This window comes from Paroedura picta, chromosome 1 (genome assembly GCF_049243985.1).
Source record: "Paroedura picta isolate Pp20150507F chromosome 1, Ppicta_v3.0, whole genome shotgun sequence".
In the NCBI taxonomy this organism is placed as follows: domain Eukaryota; kingdom Metazoa; phylum Chordata; class Lepidosauria; order Squamata; family Gekkonidae; genus Paroedura; species Paroedura picta.
This window is the reverse complement of record NC_135369.1, coordinates 110,044,916-110,064,377: the sequence shown is the minus strand read 5'-3', so window position 1 is coordinate 110,064,377 and position 19,462 is coordinate 110,044,916. Positions and strand designations below refer to the sequence as shown.

At 41.8% G+C, this 19,462-nt stretch overlaps 1 protein-coding gene across 2 annotated transcripts in view; it reads right to left on the bottom strand.

Moving 5' to 3' along the window:
- Positions 1-3,520: 3,520 nt before the first annotated feature.
- STX7 (syntaxin 7) overlaps positions 3,521-19,462 on the bottom strand; it is a 38,500-nt gene continuing 22,558 nt past the window's right edge. For both annotated transcript variants that reach the window (XM_077352718.1, XM_077352707.1), the window contains 8 exons: positions 16,622-16,691; positions 15,332-15,422; positions 13,525-13,662; positions 13,002-13,054; positions 11,521-11,611; positions 10,133-10,205; positions 8,177-8,259; positions 3,521-5,129 (listed from right to left, as the gene is read on the bottom strand). In XM_077352718.1, the coding sequence (XP_077208833.1) occupies positions 5,031-5,129; positions 8,177-8,259; positions 10,133-10,205; positions 11,521-11,611; positions 13,002-13,054; positions 13,525-13,662; positions 15,332-15,422; positions 16,622-16,691 (698 nt within the window). In that variant the 3' untranslated portion in view covers positions 3,521-5,030. The remainder of the gene's footprint in view (positions 5,130-8,176; positions 8,260-10,132; positions 10,206-11,520; positions 11,612-13,001; positions 13,055-13,524; positions 13,663-15,331; positions 15,423-16,621; positions 16,692-19,462) is intronic.

The following is a 19,462-nucleotide window of genomic DNA, read 5'->3' as shown; positions in this document are numbered from 1 at the left end:
GTCTGTAATGAATCTGTCTTTTAATTGGGCAAAAAGCCACCAGTCTTTTAATTTACCTTGATCTAATGATTTTAGTTTAAATTCAGTCTTTCCATCTTCTGTTCATTTAATAGTTCTTTGTATATGAGCCATACTTCTGGAGTTGTTCTTGAAGATCTGGAAACTTCTACTGAAGCAAAATACAGTAGCTCATTTGTTACTGGATACCACCCATATTATACCTATCCCAAAGTTTTCTTGCTGGCTGCCTGTTTGTTCCAAGGTTAAATTCAAGTAGGGTTGCCAGGTCTGGGCAGGGAAATTACTAGAGATTTTGGGGGTAGAGGCTTGAGGAGGGAAAGGATTTAACACAGCCATAGAGTCCACCTTCCAAAGCTGCCATTTTCTCCTGGGGAACTAATCTTTGTCACATGGAAATCAGTTGTAACCCCAGGACCTCTCTAGCTACTACCTAGAGGTTGTCAACCCTAAGATATTAGTGCTTGCCTTTAGGGCTTCTTTGATGGGAACCCATGCAGCATTGGTGCTCTTCTCACCTGTGTCTCCTAGTAAGTAGTCTCCCTCAATCTCAAAAGCACCATGCATTACAGCCTGGGCCTAGGCCTTTTTTGTTGCTGATGCACTGTTGTGGAACAGTCTCCCTGAATTGTTGAGGCACACTATAAAACAGAGCTATTTAAAGAGAGCTTAATGGGAAGCTTGAAGATTAACTTTGTAAATGCTAGCGGCTTACTACATCCAACTATGCATTCTGACCATAGATGCTAGACATAAAGCCCTAGATGCTTTATGTCTAAGCAATGAAAGCAAATTGGTACACATTATTCTTAGGGAACCTAGTTGTCATACATAGGTTTGCTTTTATATTGTACTTGAATTAAAACAGGGCTTAAAAAAAAATCTTTTAAACCCAAAATGTGTATAGATATCTAAACTAGTTTTAAAAAATGGCCTTGTCTACTAAAAGCTGGCAGTGAAACAAACACCAAAACCATCTACGGATGACGAGCAATTCTGCTATCATGTCACACAGCAGCGGAAAGGAAGTAACAGTGAAAGTCAGACCATTTGAATGAGGAATTAATGGAATGTATTATAGGAAAGAAGATACTTTTGGGAAACAACATCTGCATATTACAATGTAGTGGTTAGATGAGGTCAGACTCTGGGTTAAATCCACGTTCAGCCATGAAGGTTCTGAGGACACATACCTGTATCCAGTTTTCAACATCTCTTTCCTGTGTTCTATATTAACATCCCACATCATTCCAAAAATTAACAATTAATGTTTGGAATGATGTGAAAATAACATTTGCCCATGGGAAAGCACAATAATGACAATACCAGGAGCCTCAAGAACATACTGCAATACATCATACTGACAACTGAACTTCAGCTGCACAGGTCACTGAAATCGCTGGATGGAACACATACACCATTTGTGACATTTTGATCAGTTTAGCATGTGCAAAGGGGGCCTATGGATTATCACTTTGCTATTTCACTTCCAACAGACGAATGCATTAAATAATTCCAGAATAACAACATTTTCTTCCCACCCAATGAAAATACTTGAACAATATCTACTCACTGAAACTAATTTGCTGAAAGGCCAGACTTTGAGTAGGCAATGGTGCTACATTAACTGAGTTGGAACCAAAAGGCAATCTATATAAATGCCATGTTTCCAGTCATTGAAACATTAGACCTTAAAGTATAACATTGTTGCTCTGAATGGGGTTGGGCAGTTCTTGGACCAAGCTTGAGAACCAGCATGGTGTAGTGGTTAAGAGCAGCTGCCTCTCGTCTGGAAAATTGGGTTAGACTCCCCAGCCCTCTACATACATGGATTTTATGGGGTTTTATTGTGTGAACCACCCCAAGTCCATGTGAAGCGCAGTGGTATATAAAATCAAACAATCAAATAAACAGCCAGCCGGGTGATCTTTAGCCATTCAGTTCTTTCCGAGCTCTCAGTCCTACCTATTTCACAGGATGTCTGTTGTGGGGAGAGGGTGGGGAATTGTAAGCCACTTTGAGATTCCTTCTGGTATTGAAAAGCCAGGTATTAGTTTTTCAAACTAGATAAGCAGAATAGGGTTACAGCCCCAATTTATACATTTTGTCATAGAAAAAAAGAAGTCTTTGTACAACAAGTCCCTTTATGAGCATTTATACTTACTGGCTCTTTTTTGACTGCAAGAGTCTCAAAGATCAAAAAATAAAGTCATTAGAAATAAAATATATAAACACAGTCTTAAATTTACCTGGAGAGGAAATTCAACCACATAGGTGAAATTATGCAAAAATATTGTTTGTGGCAGATATTAGTCTGACTTCAGATGGCTGTAGTACTTGAAATAGCATTTCCAAAATTCCTTAATGCAGAGGGAAATGTATGTATACAGGACAAACTTGTAGAAGCCAAACATTTGAGTTGTCCGTCTTAAGGCCTCACAGTGAAAGCTGAAATGTCCTTGTATTACTAATCCTGGCATACTAAATATGACATCCAAAACTACCTCTGCCAACTCAGGTTTAACTTGTGGGAGTTAATCTCGCAGACCTCTTCCCACCTTTTCCAACCATGTCTATGCAGGGCACTGTACCTCTTATTTTTGATATGAATATATGAGTGGCTAACCCAGCATTGGGGGGAAGCAGTGAAGACTGACCACTCTAGAATAGAGTTTGCTTTCCCCAAACCACAGTTCCCCCGTACACAAAGGACTGAGATGGATGCCATCCTCCCCATAGTACCAGGTCCATAACCAAATCTCTCTCATCAGACACACTTAGCCACAAAGCTAGTAGCCACTAAACTCAATCAATCTAGAATTAATTTTTAAAAACTTAGCTGCAAAATTTAAACACACCTTTCCCCCTAGGAAACATATCTGTGAGAAGAAACAGGAACAAGCCTACTCATGAGGTTTCATACTCCCCCTCATCCACTTTGAGTGTATAATTGCCCTACAGTGACATAGAAAAGAATTAGACCTCTCTAACTCTTAACCCCAGTATTACAGCTGACACAATTTGTTATTCTTAGGACCGTGAATAATGATCCCATGGGGAAAAAAATAATGTGAGCAAATTATTCTCATATACATCTAAGGACAAGAGGGCACTTGGGTTGGTGGGTGGGTGGGGGGACACAGTGGGGAGAGAATATATTTAATGAATCTGTAGCAACTGACCAAGTAAATCAGCAGCAGACTCAAGACATGTATCATCATGGGCAGGCTGGGCATTTCACATCATCAAAGCCATGGAACGATTTAGCCTGTCTGCAGTCTGATGTTCCCCATCCCCATGTTCATTTCAAATAGCTTATGTGCTAATGATCAAGGGAGAGTGGGGGAAAGGTTTTGGAAAGATTTCCAAAAACCCCATGGCTCAGGGCTTCAGCCAATACATACAGTCTGTAGATTAGTTTCCAGCACTGCAGTCTATAAATTCATCCCCTTGAAACCTCAAGGCATTAGTTGCAAATAAAGAAATGAAGCAAGAGAAAATATTCACCTTCAAACTATCTTTATTTTGATTGTGCCATCTAAATTAGCCTGTAGAGTTTTAGTCCTTCCCAAATCACCAGTCTCAGAGCTTATCATGTAAATGCTGCTTCTTTATCAAACTGCTGTACAAAATTCATAAGACATAAGTAATATTTATATAGTAAATAGTTGTTCAATAACATTTTTTTAAAAAAAGGCAAAACCGATTAGCTGGCAAATACCTTCATATTACTTTCCCAACATGTGTTAGTACAAAATGGCATAAGGCCCAAGTTCTTAATACCTCCAAGATTTGAGATAATTAAATTGAATGTAATTGTTTGGAAGACAGAACTTCCGAAAAGTTGTTCAGGACTTCGTGCTTATACACCAAGGGGAAAGAGAATTAATTTCTTATTAAAAACTCAACTTCCCCACTGGTTTTATTATGTGTATAGGCTAGGGCTTTCTGACATTCAATCAGAATTAGGTTTAGGATGTTAGCAAAACCACCACCATGTACAAAGATCAGAGAAAATTATTTAAAACCATTAGATACACATTATTTGGCAGCTCAAATTAAAGAGTCCCAAAAAGTCACATTTGTTATTAGCCATTTCACAGGTATTAGTCTTGCCCATAGCCATCAAACATCTGATGGATGCATAAGTTACGTATACTAACTTTAAATATGTCCCAAAGTCTTAAAGATAAGCATAACAACCAAGCCCGTTATCAGATTCGACCTTGCCAAAGATCCAAAACCTGATTTATATCAAAATATGAAAAGAGTGAAAAACAAAAACAGCTGAATTAATCAAAAAGTTTCAGCAATATTAGAAAGAGAATATAGCTGCCAGCAACCTATCAGATTTGAACTGTACATACAAATAGGGGTGGACAGACCTTGTGCATGAAAGGAATTGTTAGAGAAGCATACTCAACTGCTTAAAGTAGGTAAGATATTAAAAGTTTCAGACTACATATACATATACAGAGTAATTCATGATTTGTTACAAGAAATCAAGTTGAGCTGTTGAAGCTATAGGTTAGGAATTGGCTGGATGCTGAATTATTACAATTTAGACCCTTCACATTGCTTTTTAAGCTCCTCAGTGAGACCTTCGAAAGACACAACTGAACAGCCTTGCTCAAAGCCTTTAAAGTGTGCAAGACTATGCATATCCGTGTCTGCAAGCTCGCACCATTTGAGCAAAAGTTCATCCCTGCACCATAACAGCTGGGTATCACATAACCATCGCAACTTGGCCTGGAGGCAAAAGGAAAAGACGACAGATATGGCAGGTATGGACAAGAAGTAGCCCCCCCCCCCCAGGTTAAGTGCTGGCAAGGTACGCCGCTGCATTCAATGGTGCAATAAATTCAGTAAACTTTACTGTGCAAGCTGAAAGGAGAAGGGGAAGCATGGCTTGATTTTTTTTAATGCATTCTGTAGAAAAGCAGAAGTGATAAAGATGGATCCATCATTTACTGAACAGCTTCACAATGAGACAACTGTAGAAATTCTCCTGCTTAACTTGATTTTACTGCTCCCCATATGATTAGGCCAAGGATGGTTATTCCTACGGTGAGTACAATAATTAAGATACACATTTTCTTACGGGACTTGCGCTGCAGAGGCAAAAAAAGAAGGAAATTGTTAGCATGGAGTAGTTGGGACCTGAACACAAAACATACCAGCACTTGCCAACCTCGGCTTAGTTCTCCCACCGAGCATATGAAGTGGTGAACTTGGGTCTGGAGAGCGGTCTCACAAAGTGTCCAGGCTTAGTATTCACTATATTATCCTTCCCCCTGACCTCCAGTTTCCAACTGCAGTGAAAGAAGGATTTCTTTTAAAACAAGTATTAACCATTCAGTCAAGTGAGCCCTCACCTAGTTTTCAGCTGCTCCGGTCCAGAGACTAGTCTACCACCTCATATGCTGTTGATAACAGCTAGGCCTGCAGCATCAAATATGGAATGGCTACTATACCATAAAGGCAGCATCCCATTAACACAATGTTGTCTGCAGCAGCCCTGATGTACCCCATTGCACATGACTGATTTATACCGTTTTCTCCAAGAAGTAACACACTGAACTGGAAGAGGGATAACAGAAAAATTGGGAGGGGTGGGGAAAAGCACTCTTCTTCCTTTCCTGTTTCTCCTCTAGGAAAAAAAGAGAGAGAGAGAGAGAGAAACCAGGAGCATATATTTCCTGTGACTGCTATCTTGGCATTTGGCCAATTGTTCAGGAAGACATTTTTTTCTATAAAGGAAACCAGGTTGTCATTTTAATGTCTCTAAAAACATTTAGGAAGTCCCCTATATGTTTTTATTGTGGTCCCCAACCTGCGGGCCGCGGCCCGGTGCCGGGCCGCGAAGGCTATGGCGCCGGGCCGCGGCTCCCTCTCCCCACCCCCCCCCGCAGTAAAAAACTTCCCCGGCCGCAAGCTTGCAGCCTGGGAAGCTTCTTACTGTGGGAGGGCGGGGAGAGGGAATCAGGGCCGGCTGCGCCCGTGCGGGCGGGGCCCGATGCGTGGGCGCAGCACGCGGGCGGGGCCCGATGCGTGGGCGTGGCACGCGGGCAGGGCCCGATGCGTGGGCGCGGCCCGCGGGGCGGGGCCCGATGCGTTGGCGCAGCACGCGGGTGCGGCCCGATGGATGGGCGCGGCCCGATGCGTGGGCACGGCCCACGGGCGCGGCCCGATGCGCGTCCCGCGGGCGCGGCCGATGCGGGCCGCGCCCCGATGCCCTGCCGGTCCCCAACCTCAGAAAGGTTGGGGACCACTGGTCTATATTACATTGCTTCTATGGCTGTTATGAATTTAATTTTCAATACAGTGCCCCAAAAAGTTCAAAAAAATATGCACAAAACTTGACTGAGGGGACTTTTCTACAGACTCTGGGGCAGAAAAAAAACAAAAATTTGTCTTAAAAGGTCAGCAGTTAACTTGCAAAATTTCACGAGGTCACAATCACTGCGGGGGGGGGGGGCAACAAGGTTATAGGAATCTGGACCTAGCTCCAGGCAATCTTGTCATGAAAGGAAATTTTAGGGAAACAGCAGCAGCTGGGGGAAAGAATACAAAGTAGTAAGTGATGAGGATGGCAAAATGGAGGAAAGGCTGGGGTTTAGTGTGGGAAGATGGGTCCTCAAATTTGTTGTTTCCTAATCTTATAATCCACTTTGAGACTCAGTTAAGAAGCTAAAAAAATAAATCCTAGTCTTGAGTCTGGAGACAGTACAAATTGTTGCAGATGGGGAAGAAGAGGCAGCATATGCATAAAACAGACCAGACTACAGAGCAGTTATGCATGCACCAATGCACTGACCACCAGTACAAGAAGGCTCCATCACACTTCATATCAGTGCAATAAAGACCAATGCAATATCCACATAGTTTGTTCTATATTAAAGAAAAACTTTGTCATAATTTAAACTGATTGGAAAAACTGAAAAGATAAAGTTTTACTTTTAATTGAAGATCAAACATATTCTTATTAATGGGGGAACTATTAGGAATCATGCTATTTTAATGTTAAAGCTATCCACTATTATTTAAAACCCACATTCCTTACTCTCCTTCCTCTATCAAAGAATAAGCTCACTATTGGGAAATCAAAAGGAAGTTGGAGTAAAAAGAATAAAATATGTACTGAATTAGTGTTTAATGTAAGGATTGAATATTGAATAGTTGAAGATATATTGGGGAGGATGTTAATATTTGGGTGTTTTTATGGGAGATTTGTTTCTATGTTTTTATATTAATTCTGTGAACCACTGTGAGCCAGCTTGCTAGGAGCTGAGGTCCATAAATCTAACTAATAAATATAAATGAGAGGTTGACCATCAGAGTTCCTTTCGGGGAGCCCATTTCAAGATGGCTTTATGAGCGATCCACAGCGTTCATAACATCAAGTACTGACATTACTGAGCCCAGGACAGTCAAGCAGGTTAGCATTTACCCAGCATGCATCTTGACTTCAATCCCAATTACACTACAGTTAAAAGCCATTAAATGACTTTGCACTTATAATTCCAACTTAAGCTGTTTCAGAGAATGCTCCTTTTTATTTCAGTACTATCAGCTAAGGTTACTTTAATTTAATTTTTTAAATAGATAGGCCTTAAATTCTGAGGAGACTGATATTTAAAGTAAACTAGATTTATTAATGTTCAGAGCTACTTTTTGCAAAGAAGCAGTGACTTCCTTTAAACAGTGTGTTTCATTTATGTCTTTTAATAGGGTCCACTGCTGATTTCATGAATTAGGCTTTGCACAACTCATACCTGGAATGATACAATCCTTGAAAATTTCATGCAAACTTGATGGAAAATTTAAAAAACCCTTACTGCCAACAATGCCATGGGACACAAAAATGAATCCACCAAATAACCAAAATGCAGCTAAGAACACGGGGCTTGATAAATGAAAATAAAAGTGGCAGAGTGCTATTAATGAAATATTTGCTGACTTTTGGTAGATAGTCATTTTCTACGATATGATCCAAACCTTGTTACTACTGGCAAATACCTCCATTAGAACAATGGCCTAGAAGAGGATCCTGAAAATTAGCCCCCTTCCCCCACATCTAAAACTGAGAGAGCTTCCACTTTTAATACATCTGATGGAAGTGCTGCAACACCATCCTGCTGCCTGCAATAATATTTACCTGGTAGTCTGCTGCTCTAGACAACTGCTGATTTGCTTGCTGGACATGGACTTCGGCTGTTTCTACGTTGGCCTCTATGCTATCTTTGGGGAGGGAAAAAGAATATTAAAATCTGTCTGAAGCCAGATGATAAACCCTCTGGAAAAGAAATGCACTATTCTGGGACTTTCATGAGAACAACATGACCAATTTATACTGTAACTAGCAGTGAAGGCTGTGGCATGATGGAATGCAACAGGCAGCAGGTAGCTTTCTTCCTGCCGCCTGCAAGGGTGAGGGGGGGAGGTTTAAGGAGCCCACAAGCGGCTTTCCCCGTTGGGAGCCCATGCTATCTCAGTTTGATAGGCCACAGCAAGGAGGAGAGACCGCCCCCCCCCTCTCAAAACCCCCTACTGTGTGCTCTGGATGGGCCTAGCTACCCTGTAGCTGCCCTGAAGCGATACAAAGGGTGGAGGTGATGTCGTGCAGCACTCTGCCTTCCGTAACCCAGCCTTGCCTTGATGGTAAAGCGCATGTGTCTAAGCCAGCCTCCGTTGCTGTATGATCAGTTGGCAGCTGTGTGGGAAGAAGGCAGTAAGCACACAAATGCTCGCCCACAGCCCATACAGCAGCTGTCCTCACAATGAACTCCACCCAGTGCTGCTTCCACTGCAAAGAATTCACAGATACATAATGGTACAAATGGAGATGGAGGGGGACACTCATCTTTGATTTTTGCCCAGGGCCCCAGAATCACTGAACTAGCCCTTAGGAAACAGGGGTGGGGTGTGCAAAGAGGTGTAGGTCCTACCCAATCACTGTTGGCCAGGGCCAACATCAGAACATGAAAACAGTTGAACTAGATATTGCTGAGGAAGAGAGCATCACAGGCCAGCTCTTTTCAGTAGTGGCTCTGTCTTCTTCACAGAGTACAGTTCCACCCTTATTCGGACATCTGGCAAGTCAGATTTATTATTCTGCAACTCCAAATGAAATAACACTGGACAAGGAGAATTCACAGCAGCCAAAATCTGACCATTACTTTATAGCTGAACTTGAGCTACTTGAAAATACCGCTAGGAGACACGGGGGCAATTGGTGCTCTTGACTCCACCTCACCACCAGCTCTTTTCAAATGCCAAAACAGTCTCCAGGGATGGAGTTGGGGGATACACAGGTCAATGCTGGGGGAGGGGGATCCACAAATGCATGCTGTAATACCTAACTGAGCCCCTAAACAGAACCCCTCCTCCAAATTAAGATGATCCTGTTTTCTGGACTAAAGTTATTACAATATAGTATTGTGGCGGTCCCAACACACTTCTTGCTCACTAACTCTGCACACTAAATTTAATTTTGTGTTTTGAAGTTCCTGAGAAGTGTTCTCTTCCTTGAGATGTCTTTCAGGAAAAGATCTTTTCTACTAGTCTCAACAGCTCTGTGAGATGTACAGTCCAGAGTGTGCAGCTAGCCCAAGATCACCCAGGGGACTTCAATGGCTGAGTAAAGACCTGAATCTGGGTCTCCCCAGTCCTACTCTGATATTAGTCCTCACCCTGTATGGGGTATTTCATTATAGCTTTTCCCTACGCACCCCACTGCTTCCATCTAAACATGCTGCAAAAGTCCTCTGAAGTTGACACAGTTCCCTCAAATCCTGAAATGTGGGCATAACATGATCACTGACAAGTTTCAGTGGAAGAACCCTAAATGAAGCCAGGCTATCCCCTAATGAAACAAAAGCATGCTCAAGAAACAGCAATATTATTTTCTCTTTTTTGTAGCCTGGTGTTCAACTCATAGAATCTGGAACATATATAGAGTCAAGGCACTCAGATTCTTGGTAAACAACACTTGATCTTACTAGATTGCTGGTAGCCAGATTGCTGCGACTGCAAAATCAGAGTATCCAAAGTATTGGGTGGACATATGAGAAACGTTGACATGCTGCCCCCTCCAACACTGATCTCTGCTTACCTATTATGTCTCCCTGTTCATGAATCATCATCCCCAGGTCTTTAAAAATTTCATTGATATCCATAATATCTGCCTGTAAATACAGAAGATATGTTTTATACAAGACCCACCCGTTCTTTGCACAGATAGAAAAACAGTCTTCAAAGTTGTTGAATGGAGAAAGGAGATAGGACAGGTGGCAAGAGGAAGATGGATGACTACCTACAGAGCCAGAGATTACAAGAGACAGACACCACCAACAGCAGGTCTGTGAAGGGGCACTTCACATTGGACATGATGCACGTACCTCAGCTGGCTAGCAGGCTGGCCCTTTCGGAAGAGCATGAGAGACGCAGAGACAGGTGGCATTTCCACTTCCTTTCACCACCCTGAACATATCTAACTAGAAAACCCAACCTGGATAGCCCAGGCAAGCACAATCCCATCACATCTCAGAAGCTAAGCAGGGTTGACACTGGTGAGCACCTGGAAGACCAACCTCCAAGGAATGACATGGGGCAGGCCACGGCAACCCCCCTCTGAACATCTCTTGCCTGGCGGCCAGACAATCTTAGGTGCTCCTGGCTACATTCTACACATTCCATACAATAAAGAATAAAGAGAGAATTACATTTTTTTGTAAGGTAAAGGTAAAGGTATCCCCTGTGCAAGCACCGAGTCATGTCTGACCCTTGGGGTGACGCCCTCTAGCGTTTTCATGGCAGACTCAGTACAGGGTGGTTTGCCAGTGCCTTCCCCAGTCATTACCGTTTACCCCCCAGCAAGCTGGGTACTCATTTTACCAACCTCGGAAGGATGGAAGGCTGAGTCAACCTTGAGCCGGCTGCTGGGATTGAACTCCCAGCCTCTTGGGCAAAGTTTTCAGACGGCTGCCTTACCACTCTGCGCCACAAGAGGCTCATACATTTTTTTGTAGTACATCTCTAATCTAGGTTTTGACCAGTGTTTTTTAGAAGACATCCACATACTAAAGTCACATTCAGAAAACAGCTAACAGTTTCCTGTTGTGCATACACTTCAGGGATATCCACAGGTTTGTTGCTGAAAAATGCATGTAAGGCTGGGGGGCTCTATTTACAGAGCATTGAAACTTATCTATTCATTTATATGTTGGACTTTTTCTTCCCTCCTACTTGAGAGGGAAGCTGATAGGCCACTAGGCATTTTTAAAAGAACTCAACACACTGAACACTGGGGGAAGCAGCTCTCCATTTTCCACTCTGTAAAATGCAAGCATTGCCACCTGCTGTCCAAAACAAGCTGTACAGATAGATTCAATCCAGCCAGGAAGATAAGGGCAAGCAGCACAAAAAACCACAGACTAGAATTTTTCTCCTAGAAAAAGGAAGAAAAAGTATTTTTGACATCACTGTTGTTGGGAGGCTTACCTCAAGCTGCCTGATGGCGGTTTCTCTCTCCTCAATGAGACGAAGATCATCTTCTGTGATTTCTTCATCTAGCACTTGACTTTGAGTTTGGCTGTAAGCGTATACATAAAATGCTCAGTTCTCCTATGGGTAAATTGCTTTACATGCAATACGACAGACCACATAGACAACCTAGCAATTGGGGAAGTGAGCAGGGGGAGATCGCCAACATTATAGGGAACATGGCTCAGTGGCAAAGAATGTTCTTTGTATGCAGAATGTGCTAGGTTCAATAATCTGGCATCACCAGTAAAAAGATCAGATAAGTGATGTGAAAGACCTGAGGCCCTGAAGATCTGCTGCTAGAGTACCGGATACTGACCTTGAAACATCAGTGTTCTGACTCAGGGTAAGGGAGCTTCATGTGTCCCTTTTTTATAAATCTTGATCAAGTCGTGAGCCAGCTCCCCCCACCCCCGGTCATTAAAGTTCTGACACTGAATAAGTGAGGTAATACTTAAAACCCGCAGCTGCATGGCATTAGATGGGTAGGAGTAGGGGCTAACATGGAAGTCAATAGCAATTTTAACTGGTAAATGTTGTCTACTTCTTTTTCCCAGTCCCACAGAGTCAGTTGGGGTGAAGCTGAAATAGACCACTGGGGTGATTTTTTCCCACCCTCAGGCAAATGGGGCCTCTCTATGATGTGTGGAGCTCACACAGACTGCTCTCAACTGGAGGTGGAATTTCATTCCTTTGCCATGCTACTTTCAGTGCTATCCCAGCAGAACATAGGATGCAATGAGCCAAAATGTAGAAAACAAAGCTCTGCTCCAGCTGCACTTTTTGAAACACATATCCCTGGTGGGAGATCTTTCCCTGTTTCTCTACTGTCCTTCTGTCCATGAAGTCTTCATATGCCTATCACTTCTCTTTAGGAAACTATGATTTCTGGATTTAACCAATGCTGACGTCTTTTGGATGCACATTATGACAAAGAATAGCCCAATAAGTTATTCTGTGTTGGCTTTCATGTTTTAACTTTTACTGTAAACCAATGCATTTCAACAGCCCTCCCCCCAAAAAAATGAAATGGAAAAATAGAATGTATAAAACACAAGTCTCTATAAACCCACAATCACATGAAGTATAAAAAATGGAGCACAGTGAGTTTTCATGGGCAATTTCCATAGGTGGCAATGTGATTGCTGCAGCCAAACTCTCCATGCTTTAGCATTTTTGCTTTCCAAAACATCAGTGATGGCATGTGAGAAATACAAAGTTCGGTATGAGCATCTATCTTCTTAAACTGTACATTAAGTATTTAAAGCAGGAAGTCAGGCTGCCAAGAATGCCAATATTCCCTTTTAAAAAAAGAATAAATTGGCTACCAGTGGCCTACAAACTTTTTAGAGTTGCCACTAGCCCCTCTTCTCTGCCACACAAAGAATTATATATATAATTTAACAAAGCTCATTGTCAGGCTTTCTTGCACACTTTACCTCTCCCAAGATACTAGTGTTCCTTCTCTGTTACTCTCCTCAGTAGCACCCCCCTGAAAAATTAAGAAGAAAATAGCTTTACAGCTTCTATAACAAATCAGGCAAATCAGTTTCTAAATTAAAACCAACTTATGAGCATAAGGGATTTGTGTACGTACAAACAGCGAAATGGATCTTCTGGCAATATGTATTTGAGCACAACTCCTGGACCATGCATTCCCTTTTCACATGGCACAGCCCCTATTTTGTTCCCCTGCCCTGCTCAATTCAGCTATCCCTGTGAGCATTACAAAGGGAAACTAGCTAAAACAGGACCAAATAATTAGCCAGTTGGTATTTCACAAAAATCCCACAGCGCTTGTTGCTACAGACACAAAAACCATTGCATTTCACAAATGGTGTACATTATTCTGCCCTTCCCCATCCCCCAAATGTAAATGGCTGTTGTGAAAAGCTGTCCGAAACATATATGAATATCTTTGCCCTTTTTTCTACCACTGGTAACATTTCAGGCTATGCTTACCGATACCCTGGAACTTGCTCGTACTCTTGCTACAAATTCCCTCTCTCTCTCAGCAGCTTGACGTTGGACTCGTTGGAAGTTGGTAAGTGCTGTAGTAAACTCATTCACAAGTCGGTCCTTCTGTATTTTTCTTTGACGCTAAATAGCAAGGGGGGGGGAAGAATCTACTGAATCAGGAGAAATTATAAATAATTCTTTGGAGCTTTGGTCTGAGGATTACCAACCCTTCAGGGTTCAGTGCAGCCGAAACAGCAAATTTATATTTAAAAAGTTATAGATGCCCTTTATTTCCCTGGAGACCACATGAATGAGTAGTGCCTCATAAATGAAAACATTATGAGAGACATCTTGCCAGAACTACATATCATCAATGCTCCTCTTTCTGAACATATCAAGGTGTTGCACATCAGCATAATTCACCGTGAATGGATCATAGTGAAAATCTAATAAAGTGGAAGAGAACAATGAGTGATTATGAACATGGCTGATCACAGCAGAGCTGACACCAACTTGGTGGCTTTGTATCCTATACATTTTGCAGCCACCCACAGTGATGGATTACGATAATATGCAGGCAGGAAGATCAGTGACTTCTCCAAGGCCACAAAACAAGCAAGGATTTGAACTTTGGGATCTCCACATCTCCAAAATCTTGCCACCACCCAACCTGGTCTTTCAGGAAGGCATGGAACCAACAGGAAATGATTCATAATGAAATATGAATCACTGCTGAGTGAATGGGCTCCTATTTTCAGCTGAAAATTGCAAGTAAAGGGAACATAAGCATGCTCCTGTTCAGTTTTCAGAACATACTAGAAAGAACATGTTTGCATCAGTCTGGTTACTAGACTGGATGGATGGGAGGATACAGAACACAGCTATGGCCTTCTGCACCTTTACCCAAAGGACCAAATTTCAAGCTGTAAGTCAGTGGTCCCCAACCTTTTTATCGCCAGGGACCACTCAACGCCTTTTACTGAGGCCCGGTGCGGGGGGGGGGTAGTTTATTCCTCTACTCTCAACCACTGCCCTAACGCTCTCTGATCGCTATGGTAATGCTTAAACATCCCTTCAAAATAAGATACAGACACGCCACAACAATGAAGTATGTTGTAAAGGGCTGGGGGGATGAAGTAAAGGGCCGGGGGGGGGGGAGAAGGCATCTTTCGGGGCCCACCTCCAATTAGTCGAAGGACCACATGTGGTCCGCAGCCCACAGGTTGGGGATCGCTACTGTAAGTTGCTAGGACCAATATCAATAGTCACTTGACAAATATCTACTGTTACTTTCAAATCCCACTGAGCAAACATGGAATAGAAGGAGCACTAAGGAGGCCCCAGAACAAATGGGCAGATCTGGAGCAAGTGCCAAAGATCTGGATTTCTTCGAAATCTTCCGTTTATCTCTTATTCTAAAAAAACACATATACCCCGAAGTACAGTTGGGTTGGCTGGTTTGAGCAAAACAATTTTAAGGGGTGTTTGGAAAGTACTTTCATTGTGTTTTGTGACCAATAATATGTTTCAAGTACAGAAAAGGCTGCAGTCCTGCACAATGAGTTAAGCTCCTTAAATCCTACCACAGTCAATAGGATTACCTTACTGTGCACTGGATAGCAGTCAACATAGTTAAATGATCATAAGCCATATGCCTGTACCATCCTATAATCCTAGTGGCTCAGAAATGCTTTGTCTCTGAATTATATGAAACAGCATCAGATTCCAACAATTAGCTATGATTAGTTATCTGAAGACATCATTGAAAAACTTTGTAATTTTAATTGATTTTTAAAAAGCAGTTTTATACCTGTTCATTTACTGAAGGCAGAGATCCAAACTCTTTAATATATTTGTCAGTCTCTTTGGCAAGTTGGTTTGTATATTGTTGTTTCTGTTGTCTAAAATGTAAAATTAATAATTTAGCTACTAGCTTACCTGCAACACATTCACATTACTATTCCCTAGCAGATAAAGTTCAGAAGAGGGACAATTAACTAAATAATATTTATCAGTTTTACTGCCTTTACTGCCTTTACAAATGAAGGGTTGGGTCAGACTTGAATATTGCAGTCCTTGAAAATGATCAGCTGTAGAAGAAGTGGGCTGTCATTTACAATTTAAAATATTGATTGTGTCAAAGGGGAAGGAAAAGGACGGTATTCAACTGAAAAAAGTTCCCCATTGTATGTGAAACAAGAACTTTAGAAAGGTTTACAGATTCCCCCTTAGAAGAAAAGCAAGACAAAGAAGTTTCTATTTCCTGTATGAATATTATATTATATATTATAACAATATATTGTTTCATGGAGAATGCAATAGTTTAATTTGGAATGGTGATCATACATGATGATCATGTATCTCTCCTGGGTCTACCATAGAGGAAGCCGGTCCATGGCTTAAGAAGGGCATGCTTCATGCATTAAAATAAGGCCCTCAATGACCACTACACAGTAAAAGTTAGCCATCAGGCCACTTAGAGCCTCTGAAGTGACATAACCACTTTCACTTCCTTCTTTCATTTCAGCTTCATGGGGAGGGTGGTTTCTGGTACAACAGAAGCAGGGTACGAAACCCATTTGTACTGAAAAATCCATGACGCAATACATATAATTCTGTACCTTAGTCAAATTTTTCCCAACTTAGCAACATACCTGCACAGCCATTGTATGCACTAGACAGAGCAGCTGAACAGATGCCAGCCCTTCCTGAAGCAAACCTTTCCCACATAGTTTTATATTTCTCCCCCTCTATAGTACATTGGGCTGTATTTCTCAAACTATACTTTTGCATTAACCTATCAGATCCGACTTGTTGCTCCCCTCTTGAAAGCCTACATCCAGAAGGCAGGAAGAGAAATATAAACTTAGTAACTTTTGGTACCTCTGCATTATCTTACTTCAAATACCACCTGGATGTTTAATAGTGCCAAAAATAGTCAGGTTAATGAGTCAATGAGCAGATAAGTATTGCTTTCCCCCTCCTTTCCTATTCTCAGGCTCTTGAAAGATGCAAAGCATTTTGGTTAAACATCATCCACACACACAGAGGTGGTATTCACAATGCAGTTAAATGAAAGGTCGCCATATGAAGCACTTACAGCTGCTGCCGCAATTCATGTGTGTCTTGTGGTGTTCCAAGTTGATTCAGTACTCTTTGTATTTCTGCAGCTGTTTGCAAAAAAGAAATGTTAATGATACATTTCCGCTGCCATTTCACGCATTTCTAATTGACTGTTCAGAAATGCACACCAGTTGACAGAGCTGTGGTAGGTCAATACCGCCCCCCCTCTAAAACCCTGACACTGAGGCAGCTAGAACCATCTACAGCCAACACTTAAGCCATATTTTGTTTAAAATTTTAAACAGCTTAAAGTAACATGTTGCAAAAATGAATACTATTTAACCAATCATACACACTTAACAGAAAGAAAGATTCAAGAATATGGAAAACAACTTCATTGTACTCCCCAAATACAATCAGTCATTTTGGTAGACTAGACATTCAAAGGGCAATTCCTAATGCACATATTCAACCCCTCAAGGAGACTGTACCTACACAGGCAACTAAACCACTGGTAGTCCAGAAGTATATAATGCTGATAGCACAATCCATATAATCCATATAATGCTGATAGCACAAGCTTAGGGCTAGTCCTGCGTTGAGCAGGGGGTTGGACTAGATGGCCTGTATGGCCCCTTCCAACTCTATGATTCTATGATCCAAGCAACTGGTGCAAATTAACGGTTGGCATGAACCTGAATAATTGAGGCTTGTGAAGGTTCGCAGGTCGAGGGGTGGCACAAGCCTCGAACGTACATGAATCCTGTTGTGTTCATGGACCAATTCAGTTAATTATGTGGTGGGCTGTCTCCCGGTGTGCTAGAGATGTAAAGTTCACTATGGCGCTCCCTGACTGGGTCATGGACATGGTTTCTGGATGTGGAACACCCATATCCCCTTTGCTTTTGGAAGGTGGCTACTCACCCACTTCCCCATGTCATAACTTTAAAGCAGGCTTTCTTAATCAGGGTCTTGTGAAGCCCTGGGACAGCTGTGGAAGGGTTTCCCGAATAAGTGGGAATTAATTTTTCTCTGATTTAAAAATGTGTTAAACATTTATTGGGTGATATGGTGGAATTAATATAGCATTTTACTGTACTGTTCCAAGACTGGCTCATGTTTTTATTACAACTCCCCCCACTCCCAGAACATATTATATTTTATGTCTGTTAGCATTTCTTAGCCTTGAATCTGTAGGAAAAGGTAGGATACAAATATTTCATGAAATTTGTTCCAAAAATTCAAGACTGGTTAATTAAAACTTCTGCTGCACTTCTCCTATCAGCGTAAACTTGTTAAAGCCATGTCTGCAAACACAACTTGTGTACCAAAGTCTTGGTGCAAGCTTGAAAACTGTTTTATCCACCTACTGCCTTTCCTTGCAATTCAGATCCAGATCGTTCTAATCCAGTGGTTCTCAACCTGGGGGTCAGGGTCCCTTTGGGGGTCGAACAACCCTTTCACAGGGGTTGCGGCAGGGTGAGCAGCTTGGCCGGGGTAGATTGAGATAGAGCATTTGTCTGTCTGGAGCAGTGGAAAAGAGAGAAACCTCAGAAAAAAAACCAATGTATATACAATCATGAACAATGGATCTTCATGCCATTGGTCAGTATTGGTTTAATTTCTGTGAAAGAACACTTGCATAATTTTATGGTTGGGGGTCACCACAACATGAAGAACTGTATTAAAAGGTCACGACATTAGGAAGGTTGAGAACCACTGTTCTAATCTGTGACTTTCAGGATCTGTCCCCCTGAACTACACAGTGATTTCATTGCATTGGGCAGAGAAATGCTGGACTTTTGTGTTTTAAAGGGGAATGAGAGCAGCAGCACCCATCAATAACCAGAGGAGAGTTCTGCCTTTCAGCTGCAGAATGGTAGAGCTGGCATTGGTATAGGCTCTCTGTGCATTCTCAGAGGCACTTTCATGCCCGAGAGCAGTGCTACCTCCACAGCTCACCTGAGATTCTTTAACATCACGCTATAATCAAAACTAGTAAGAAATTGTTTTTTTTAAATGCTAAGCTATTTATGCACCAAGGTCTTATCAAAATGATTCCTCCACCCCCCAAAAATCCATGATTGCAGATCAGTAAGCCCCTCCCCACATACAGTTTCAGTGTTGTTAGTATAATGTACAATGAAAATCAGAAGCTAACTTAGAGAATACAAACCTAACAGCTCAGTACACATGCGGAAATTTACCTATAATGTCATTTTATAAGGTACTCTTGAAGCTATCCCACATTTCAAAAACTATTTGATATTCAAGTTACAGGAGTCCAAAGCCCTTCTCGGTGTGGGGAACTGTGTGTATGTTGTGTTCCACCAGGCTTGTACTGGCAGAGTCAAATTTGTTTAAACTAGAATCCAGCAGTATGGGTAAAAGTTTTATATTTCTATTCTACCTTGGTTAGACTGTTTCCTGCTTACACTAATCATTTACTCTGACTCCACAGGAAAGGAGACTAGCAACCTAATACCAAAACAGTTGGAAAAAGAAAAGAAAAAAAGAATGCAGTATTTTGTAGGATATGCAACAAGTATAAATTTAGAGAGTGATCATAAGCATGTCTTGATCATGAATAGATTAGAGGCCAAATCTTAATTTCTTGGATTTTATTATGCACAATTTACTCATCCGGGTAAATGATTTGTTCACATTATGACAGAAGGAACTCCAAAGAAATGTGTTGAAGACTGTGGTACAGATAGTTAGCACATTTTATAATACAGTGTCACCTGCTGGCCAGTTTAAAAGACACTAGCGTCCTAATTCAACAAAGGGGGCCGGGAAAAGGTAGCTTCCACAGTGGAAACAGAAGAGTAATTAAAAGCACCTGGGATGCACAAGCTATGCTTCAGTACCCAGATGC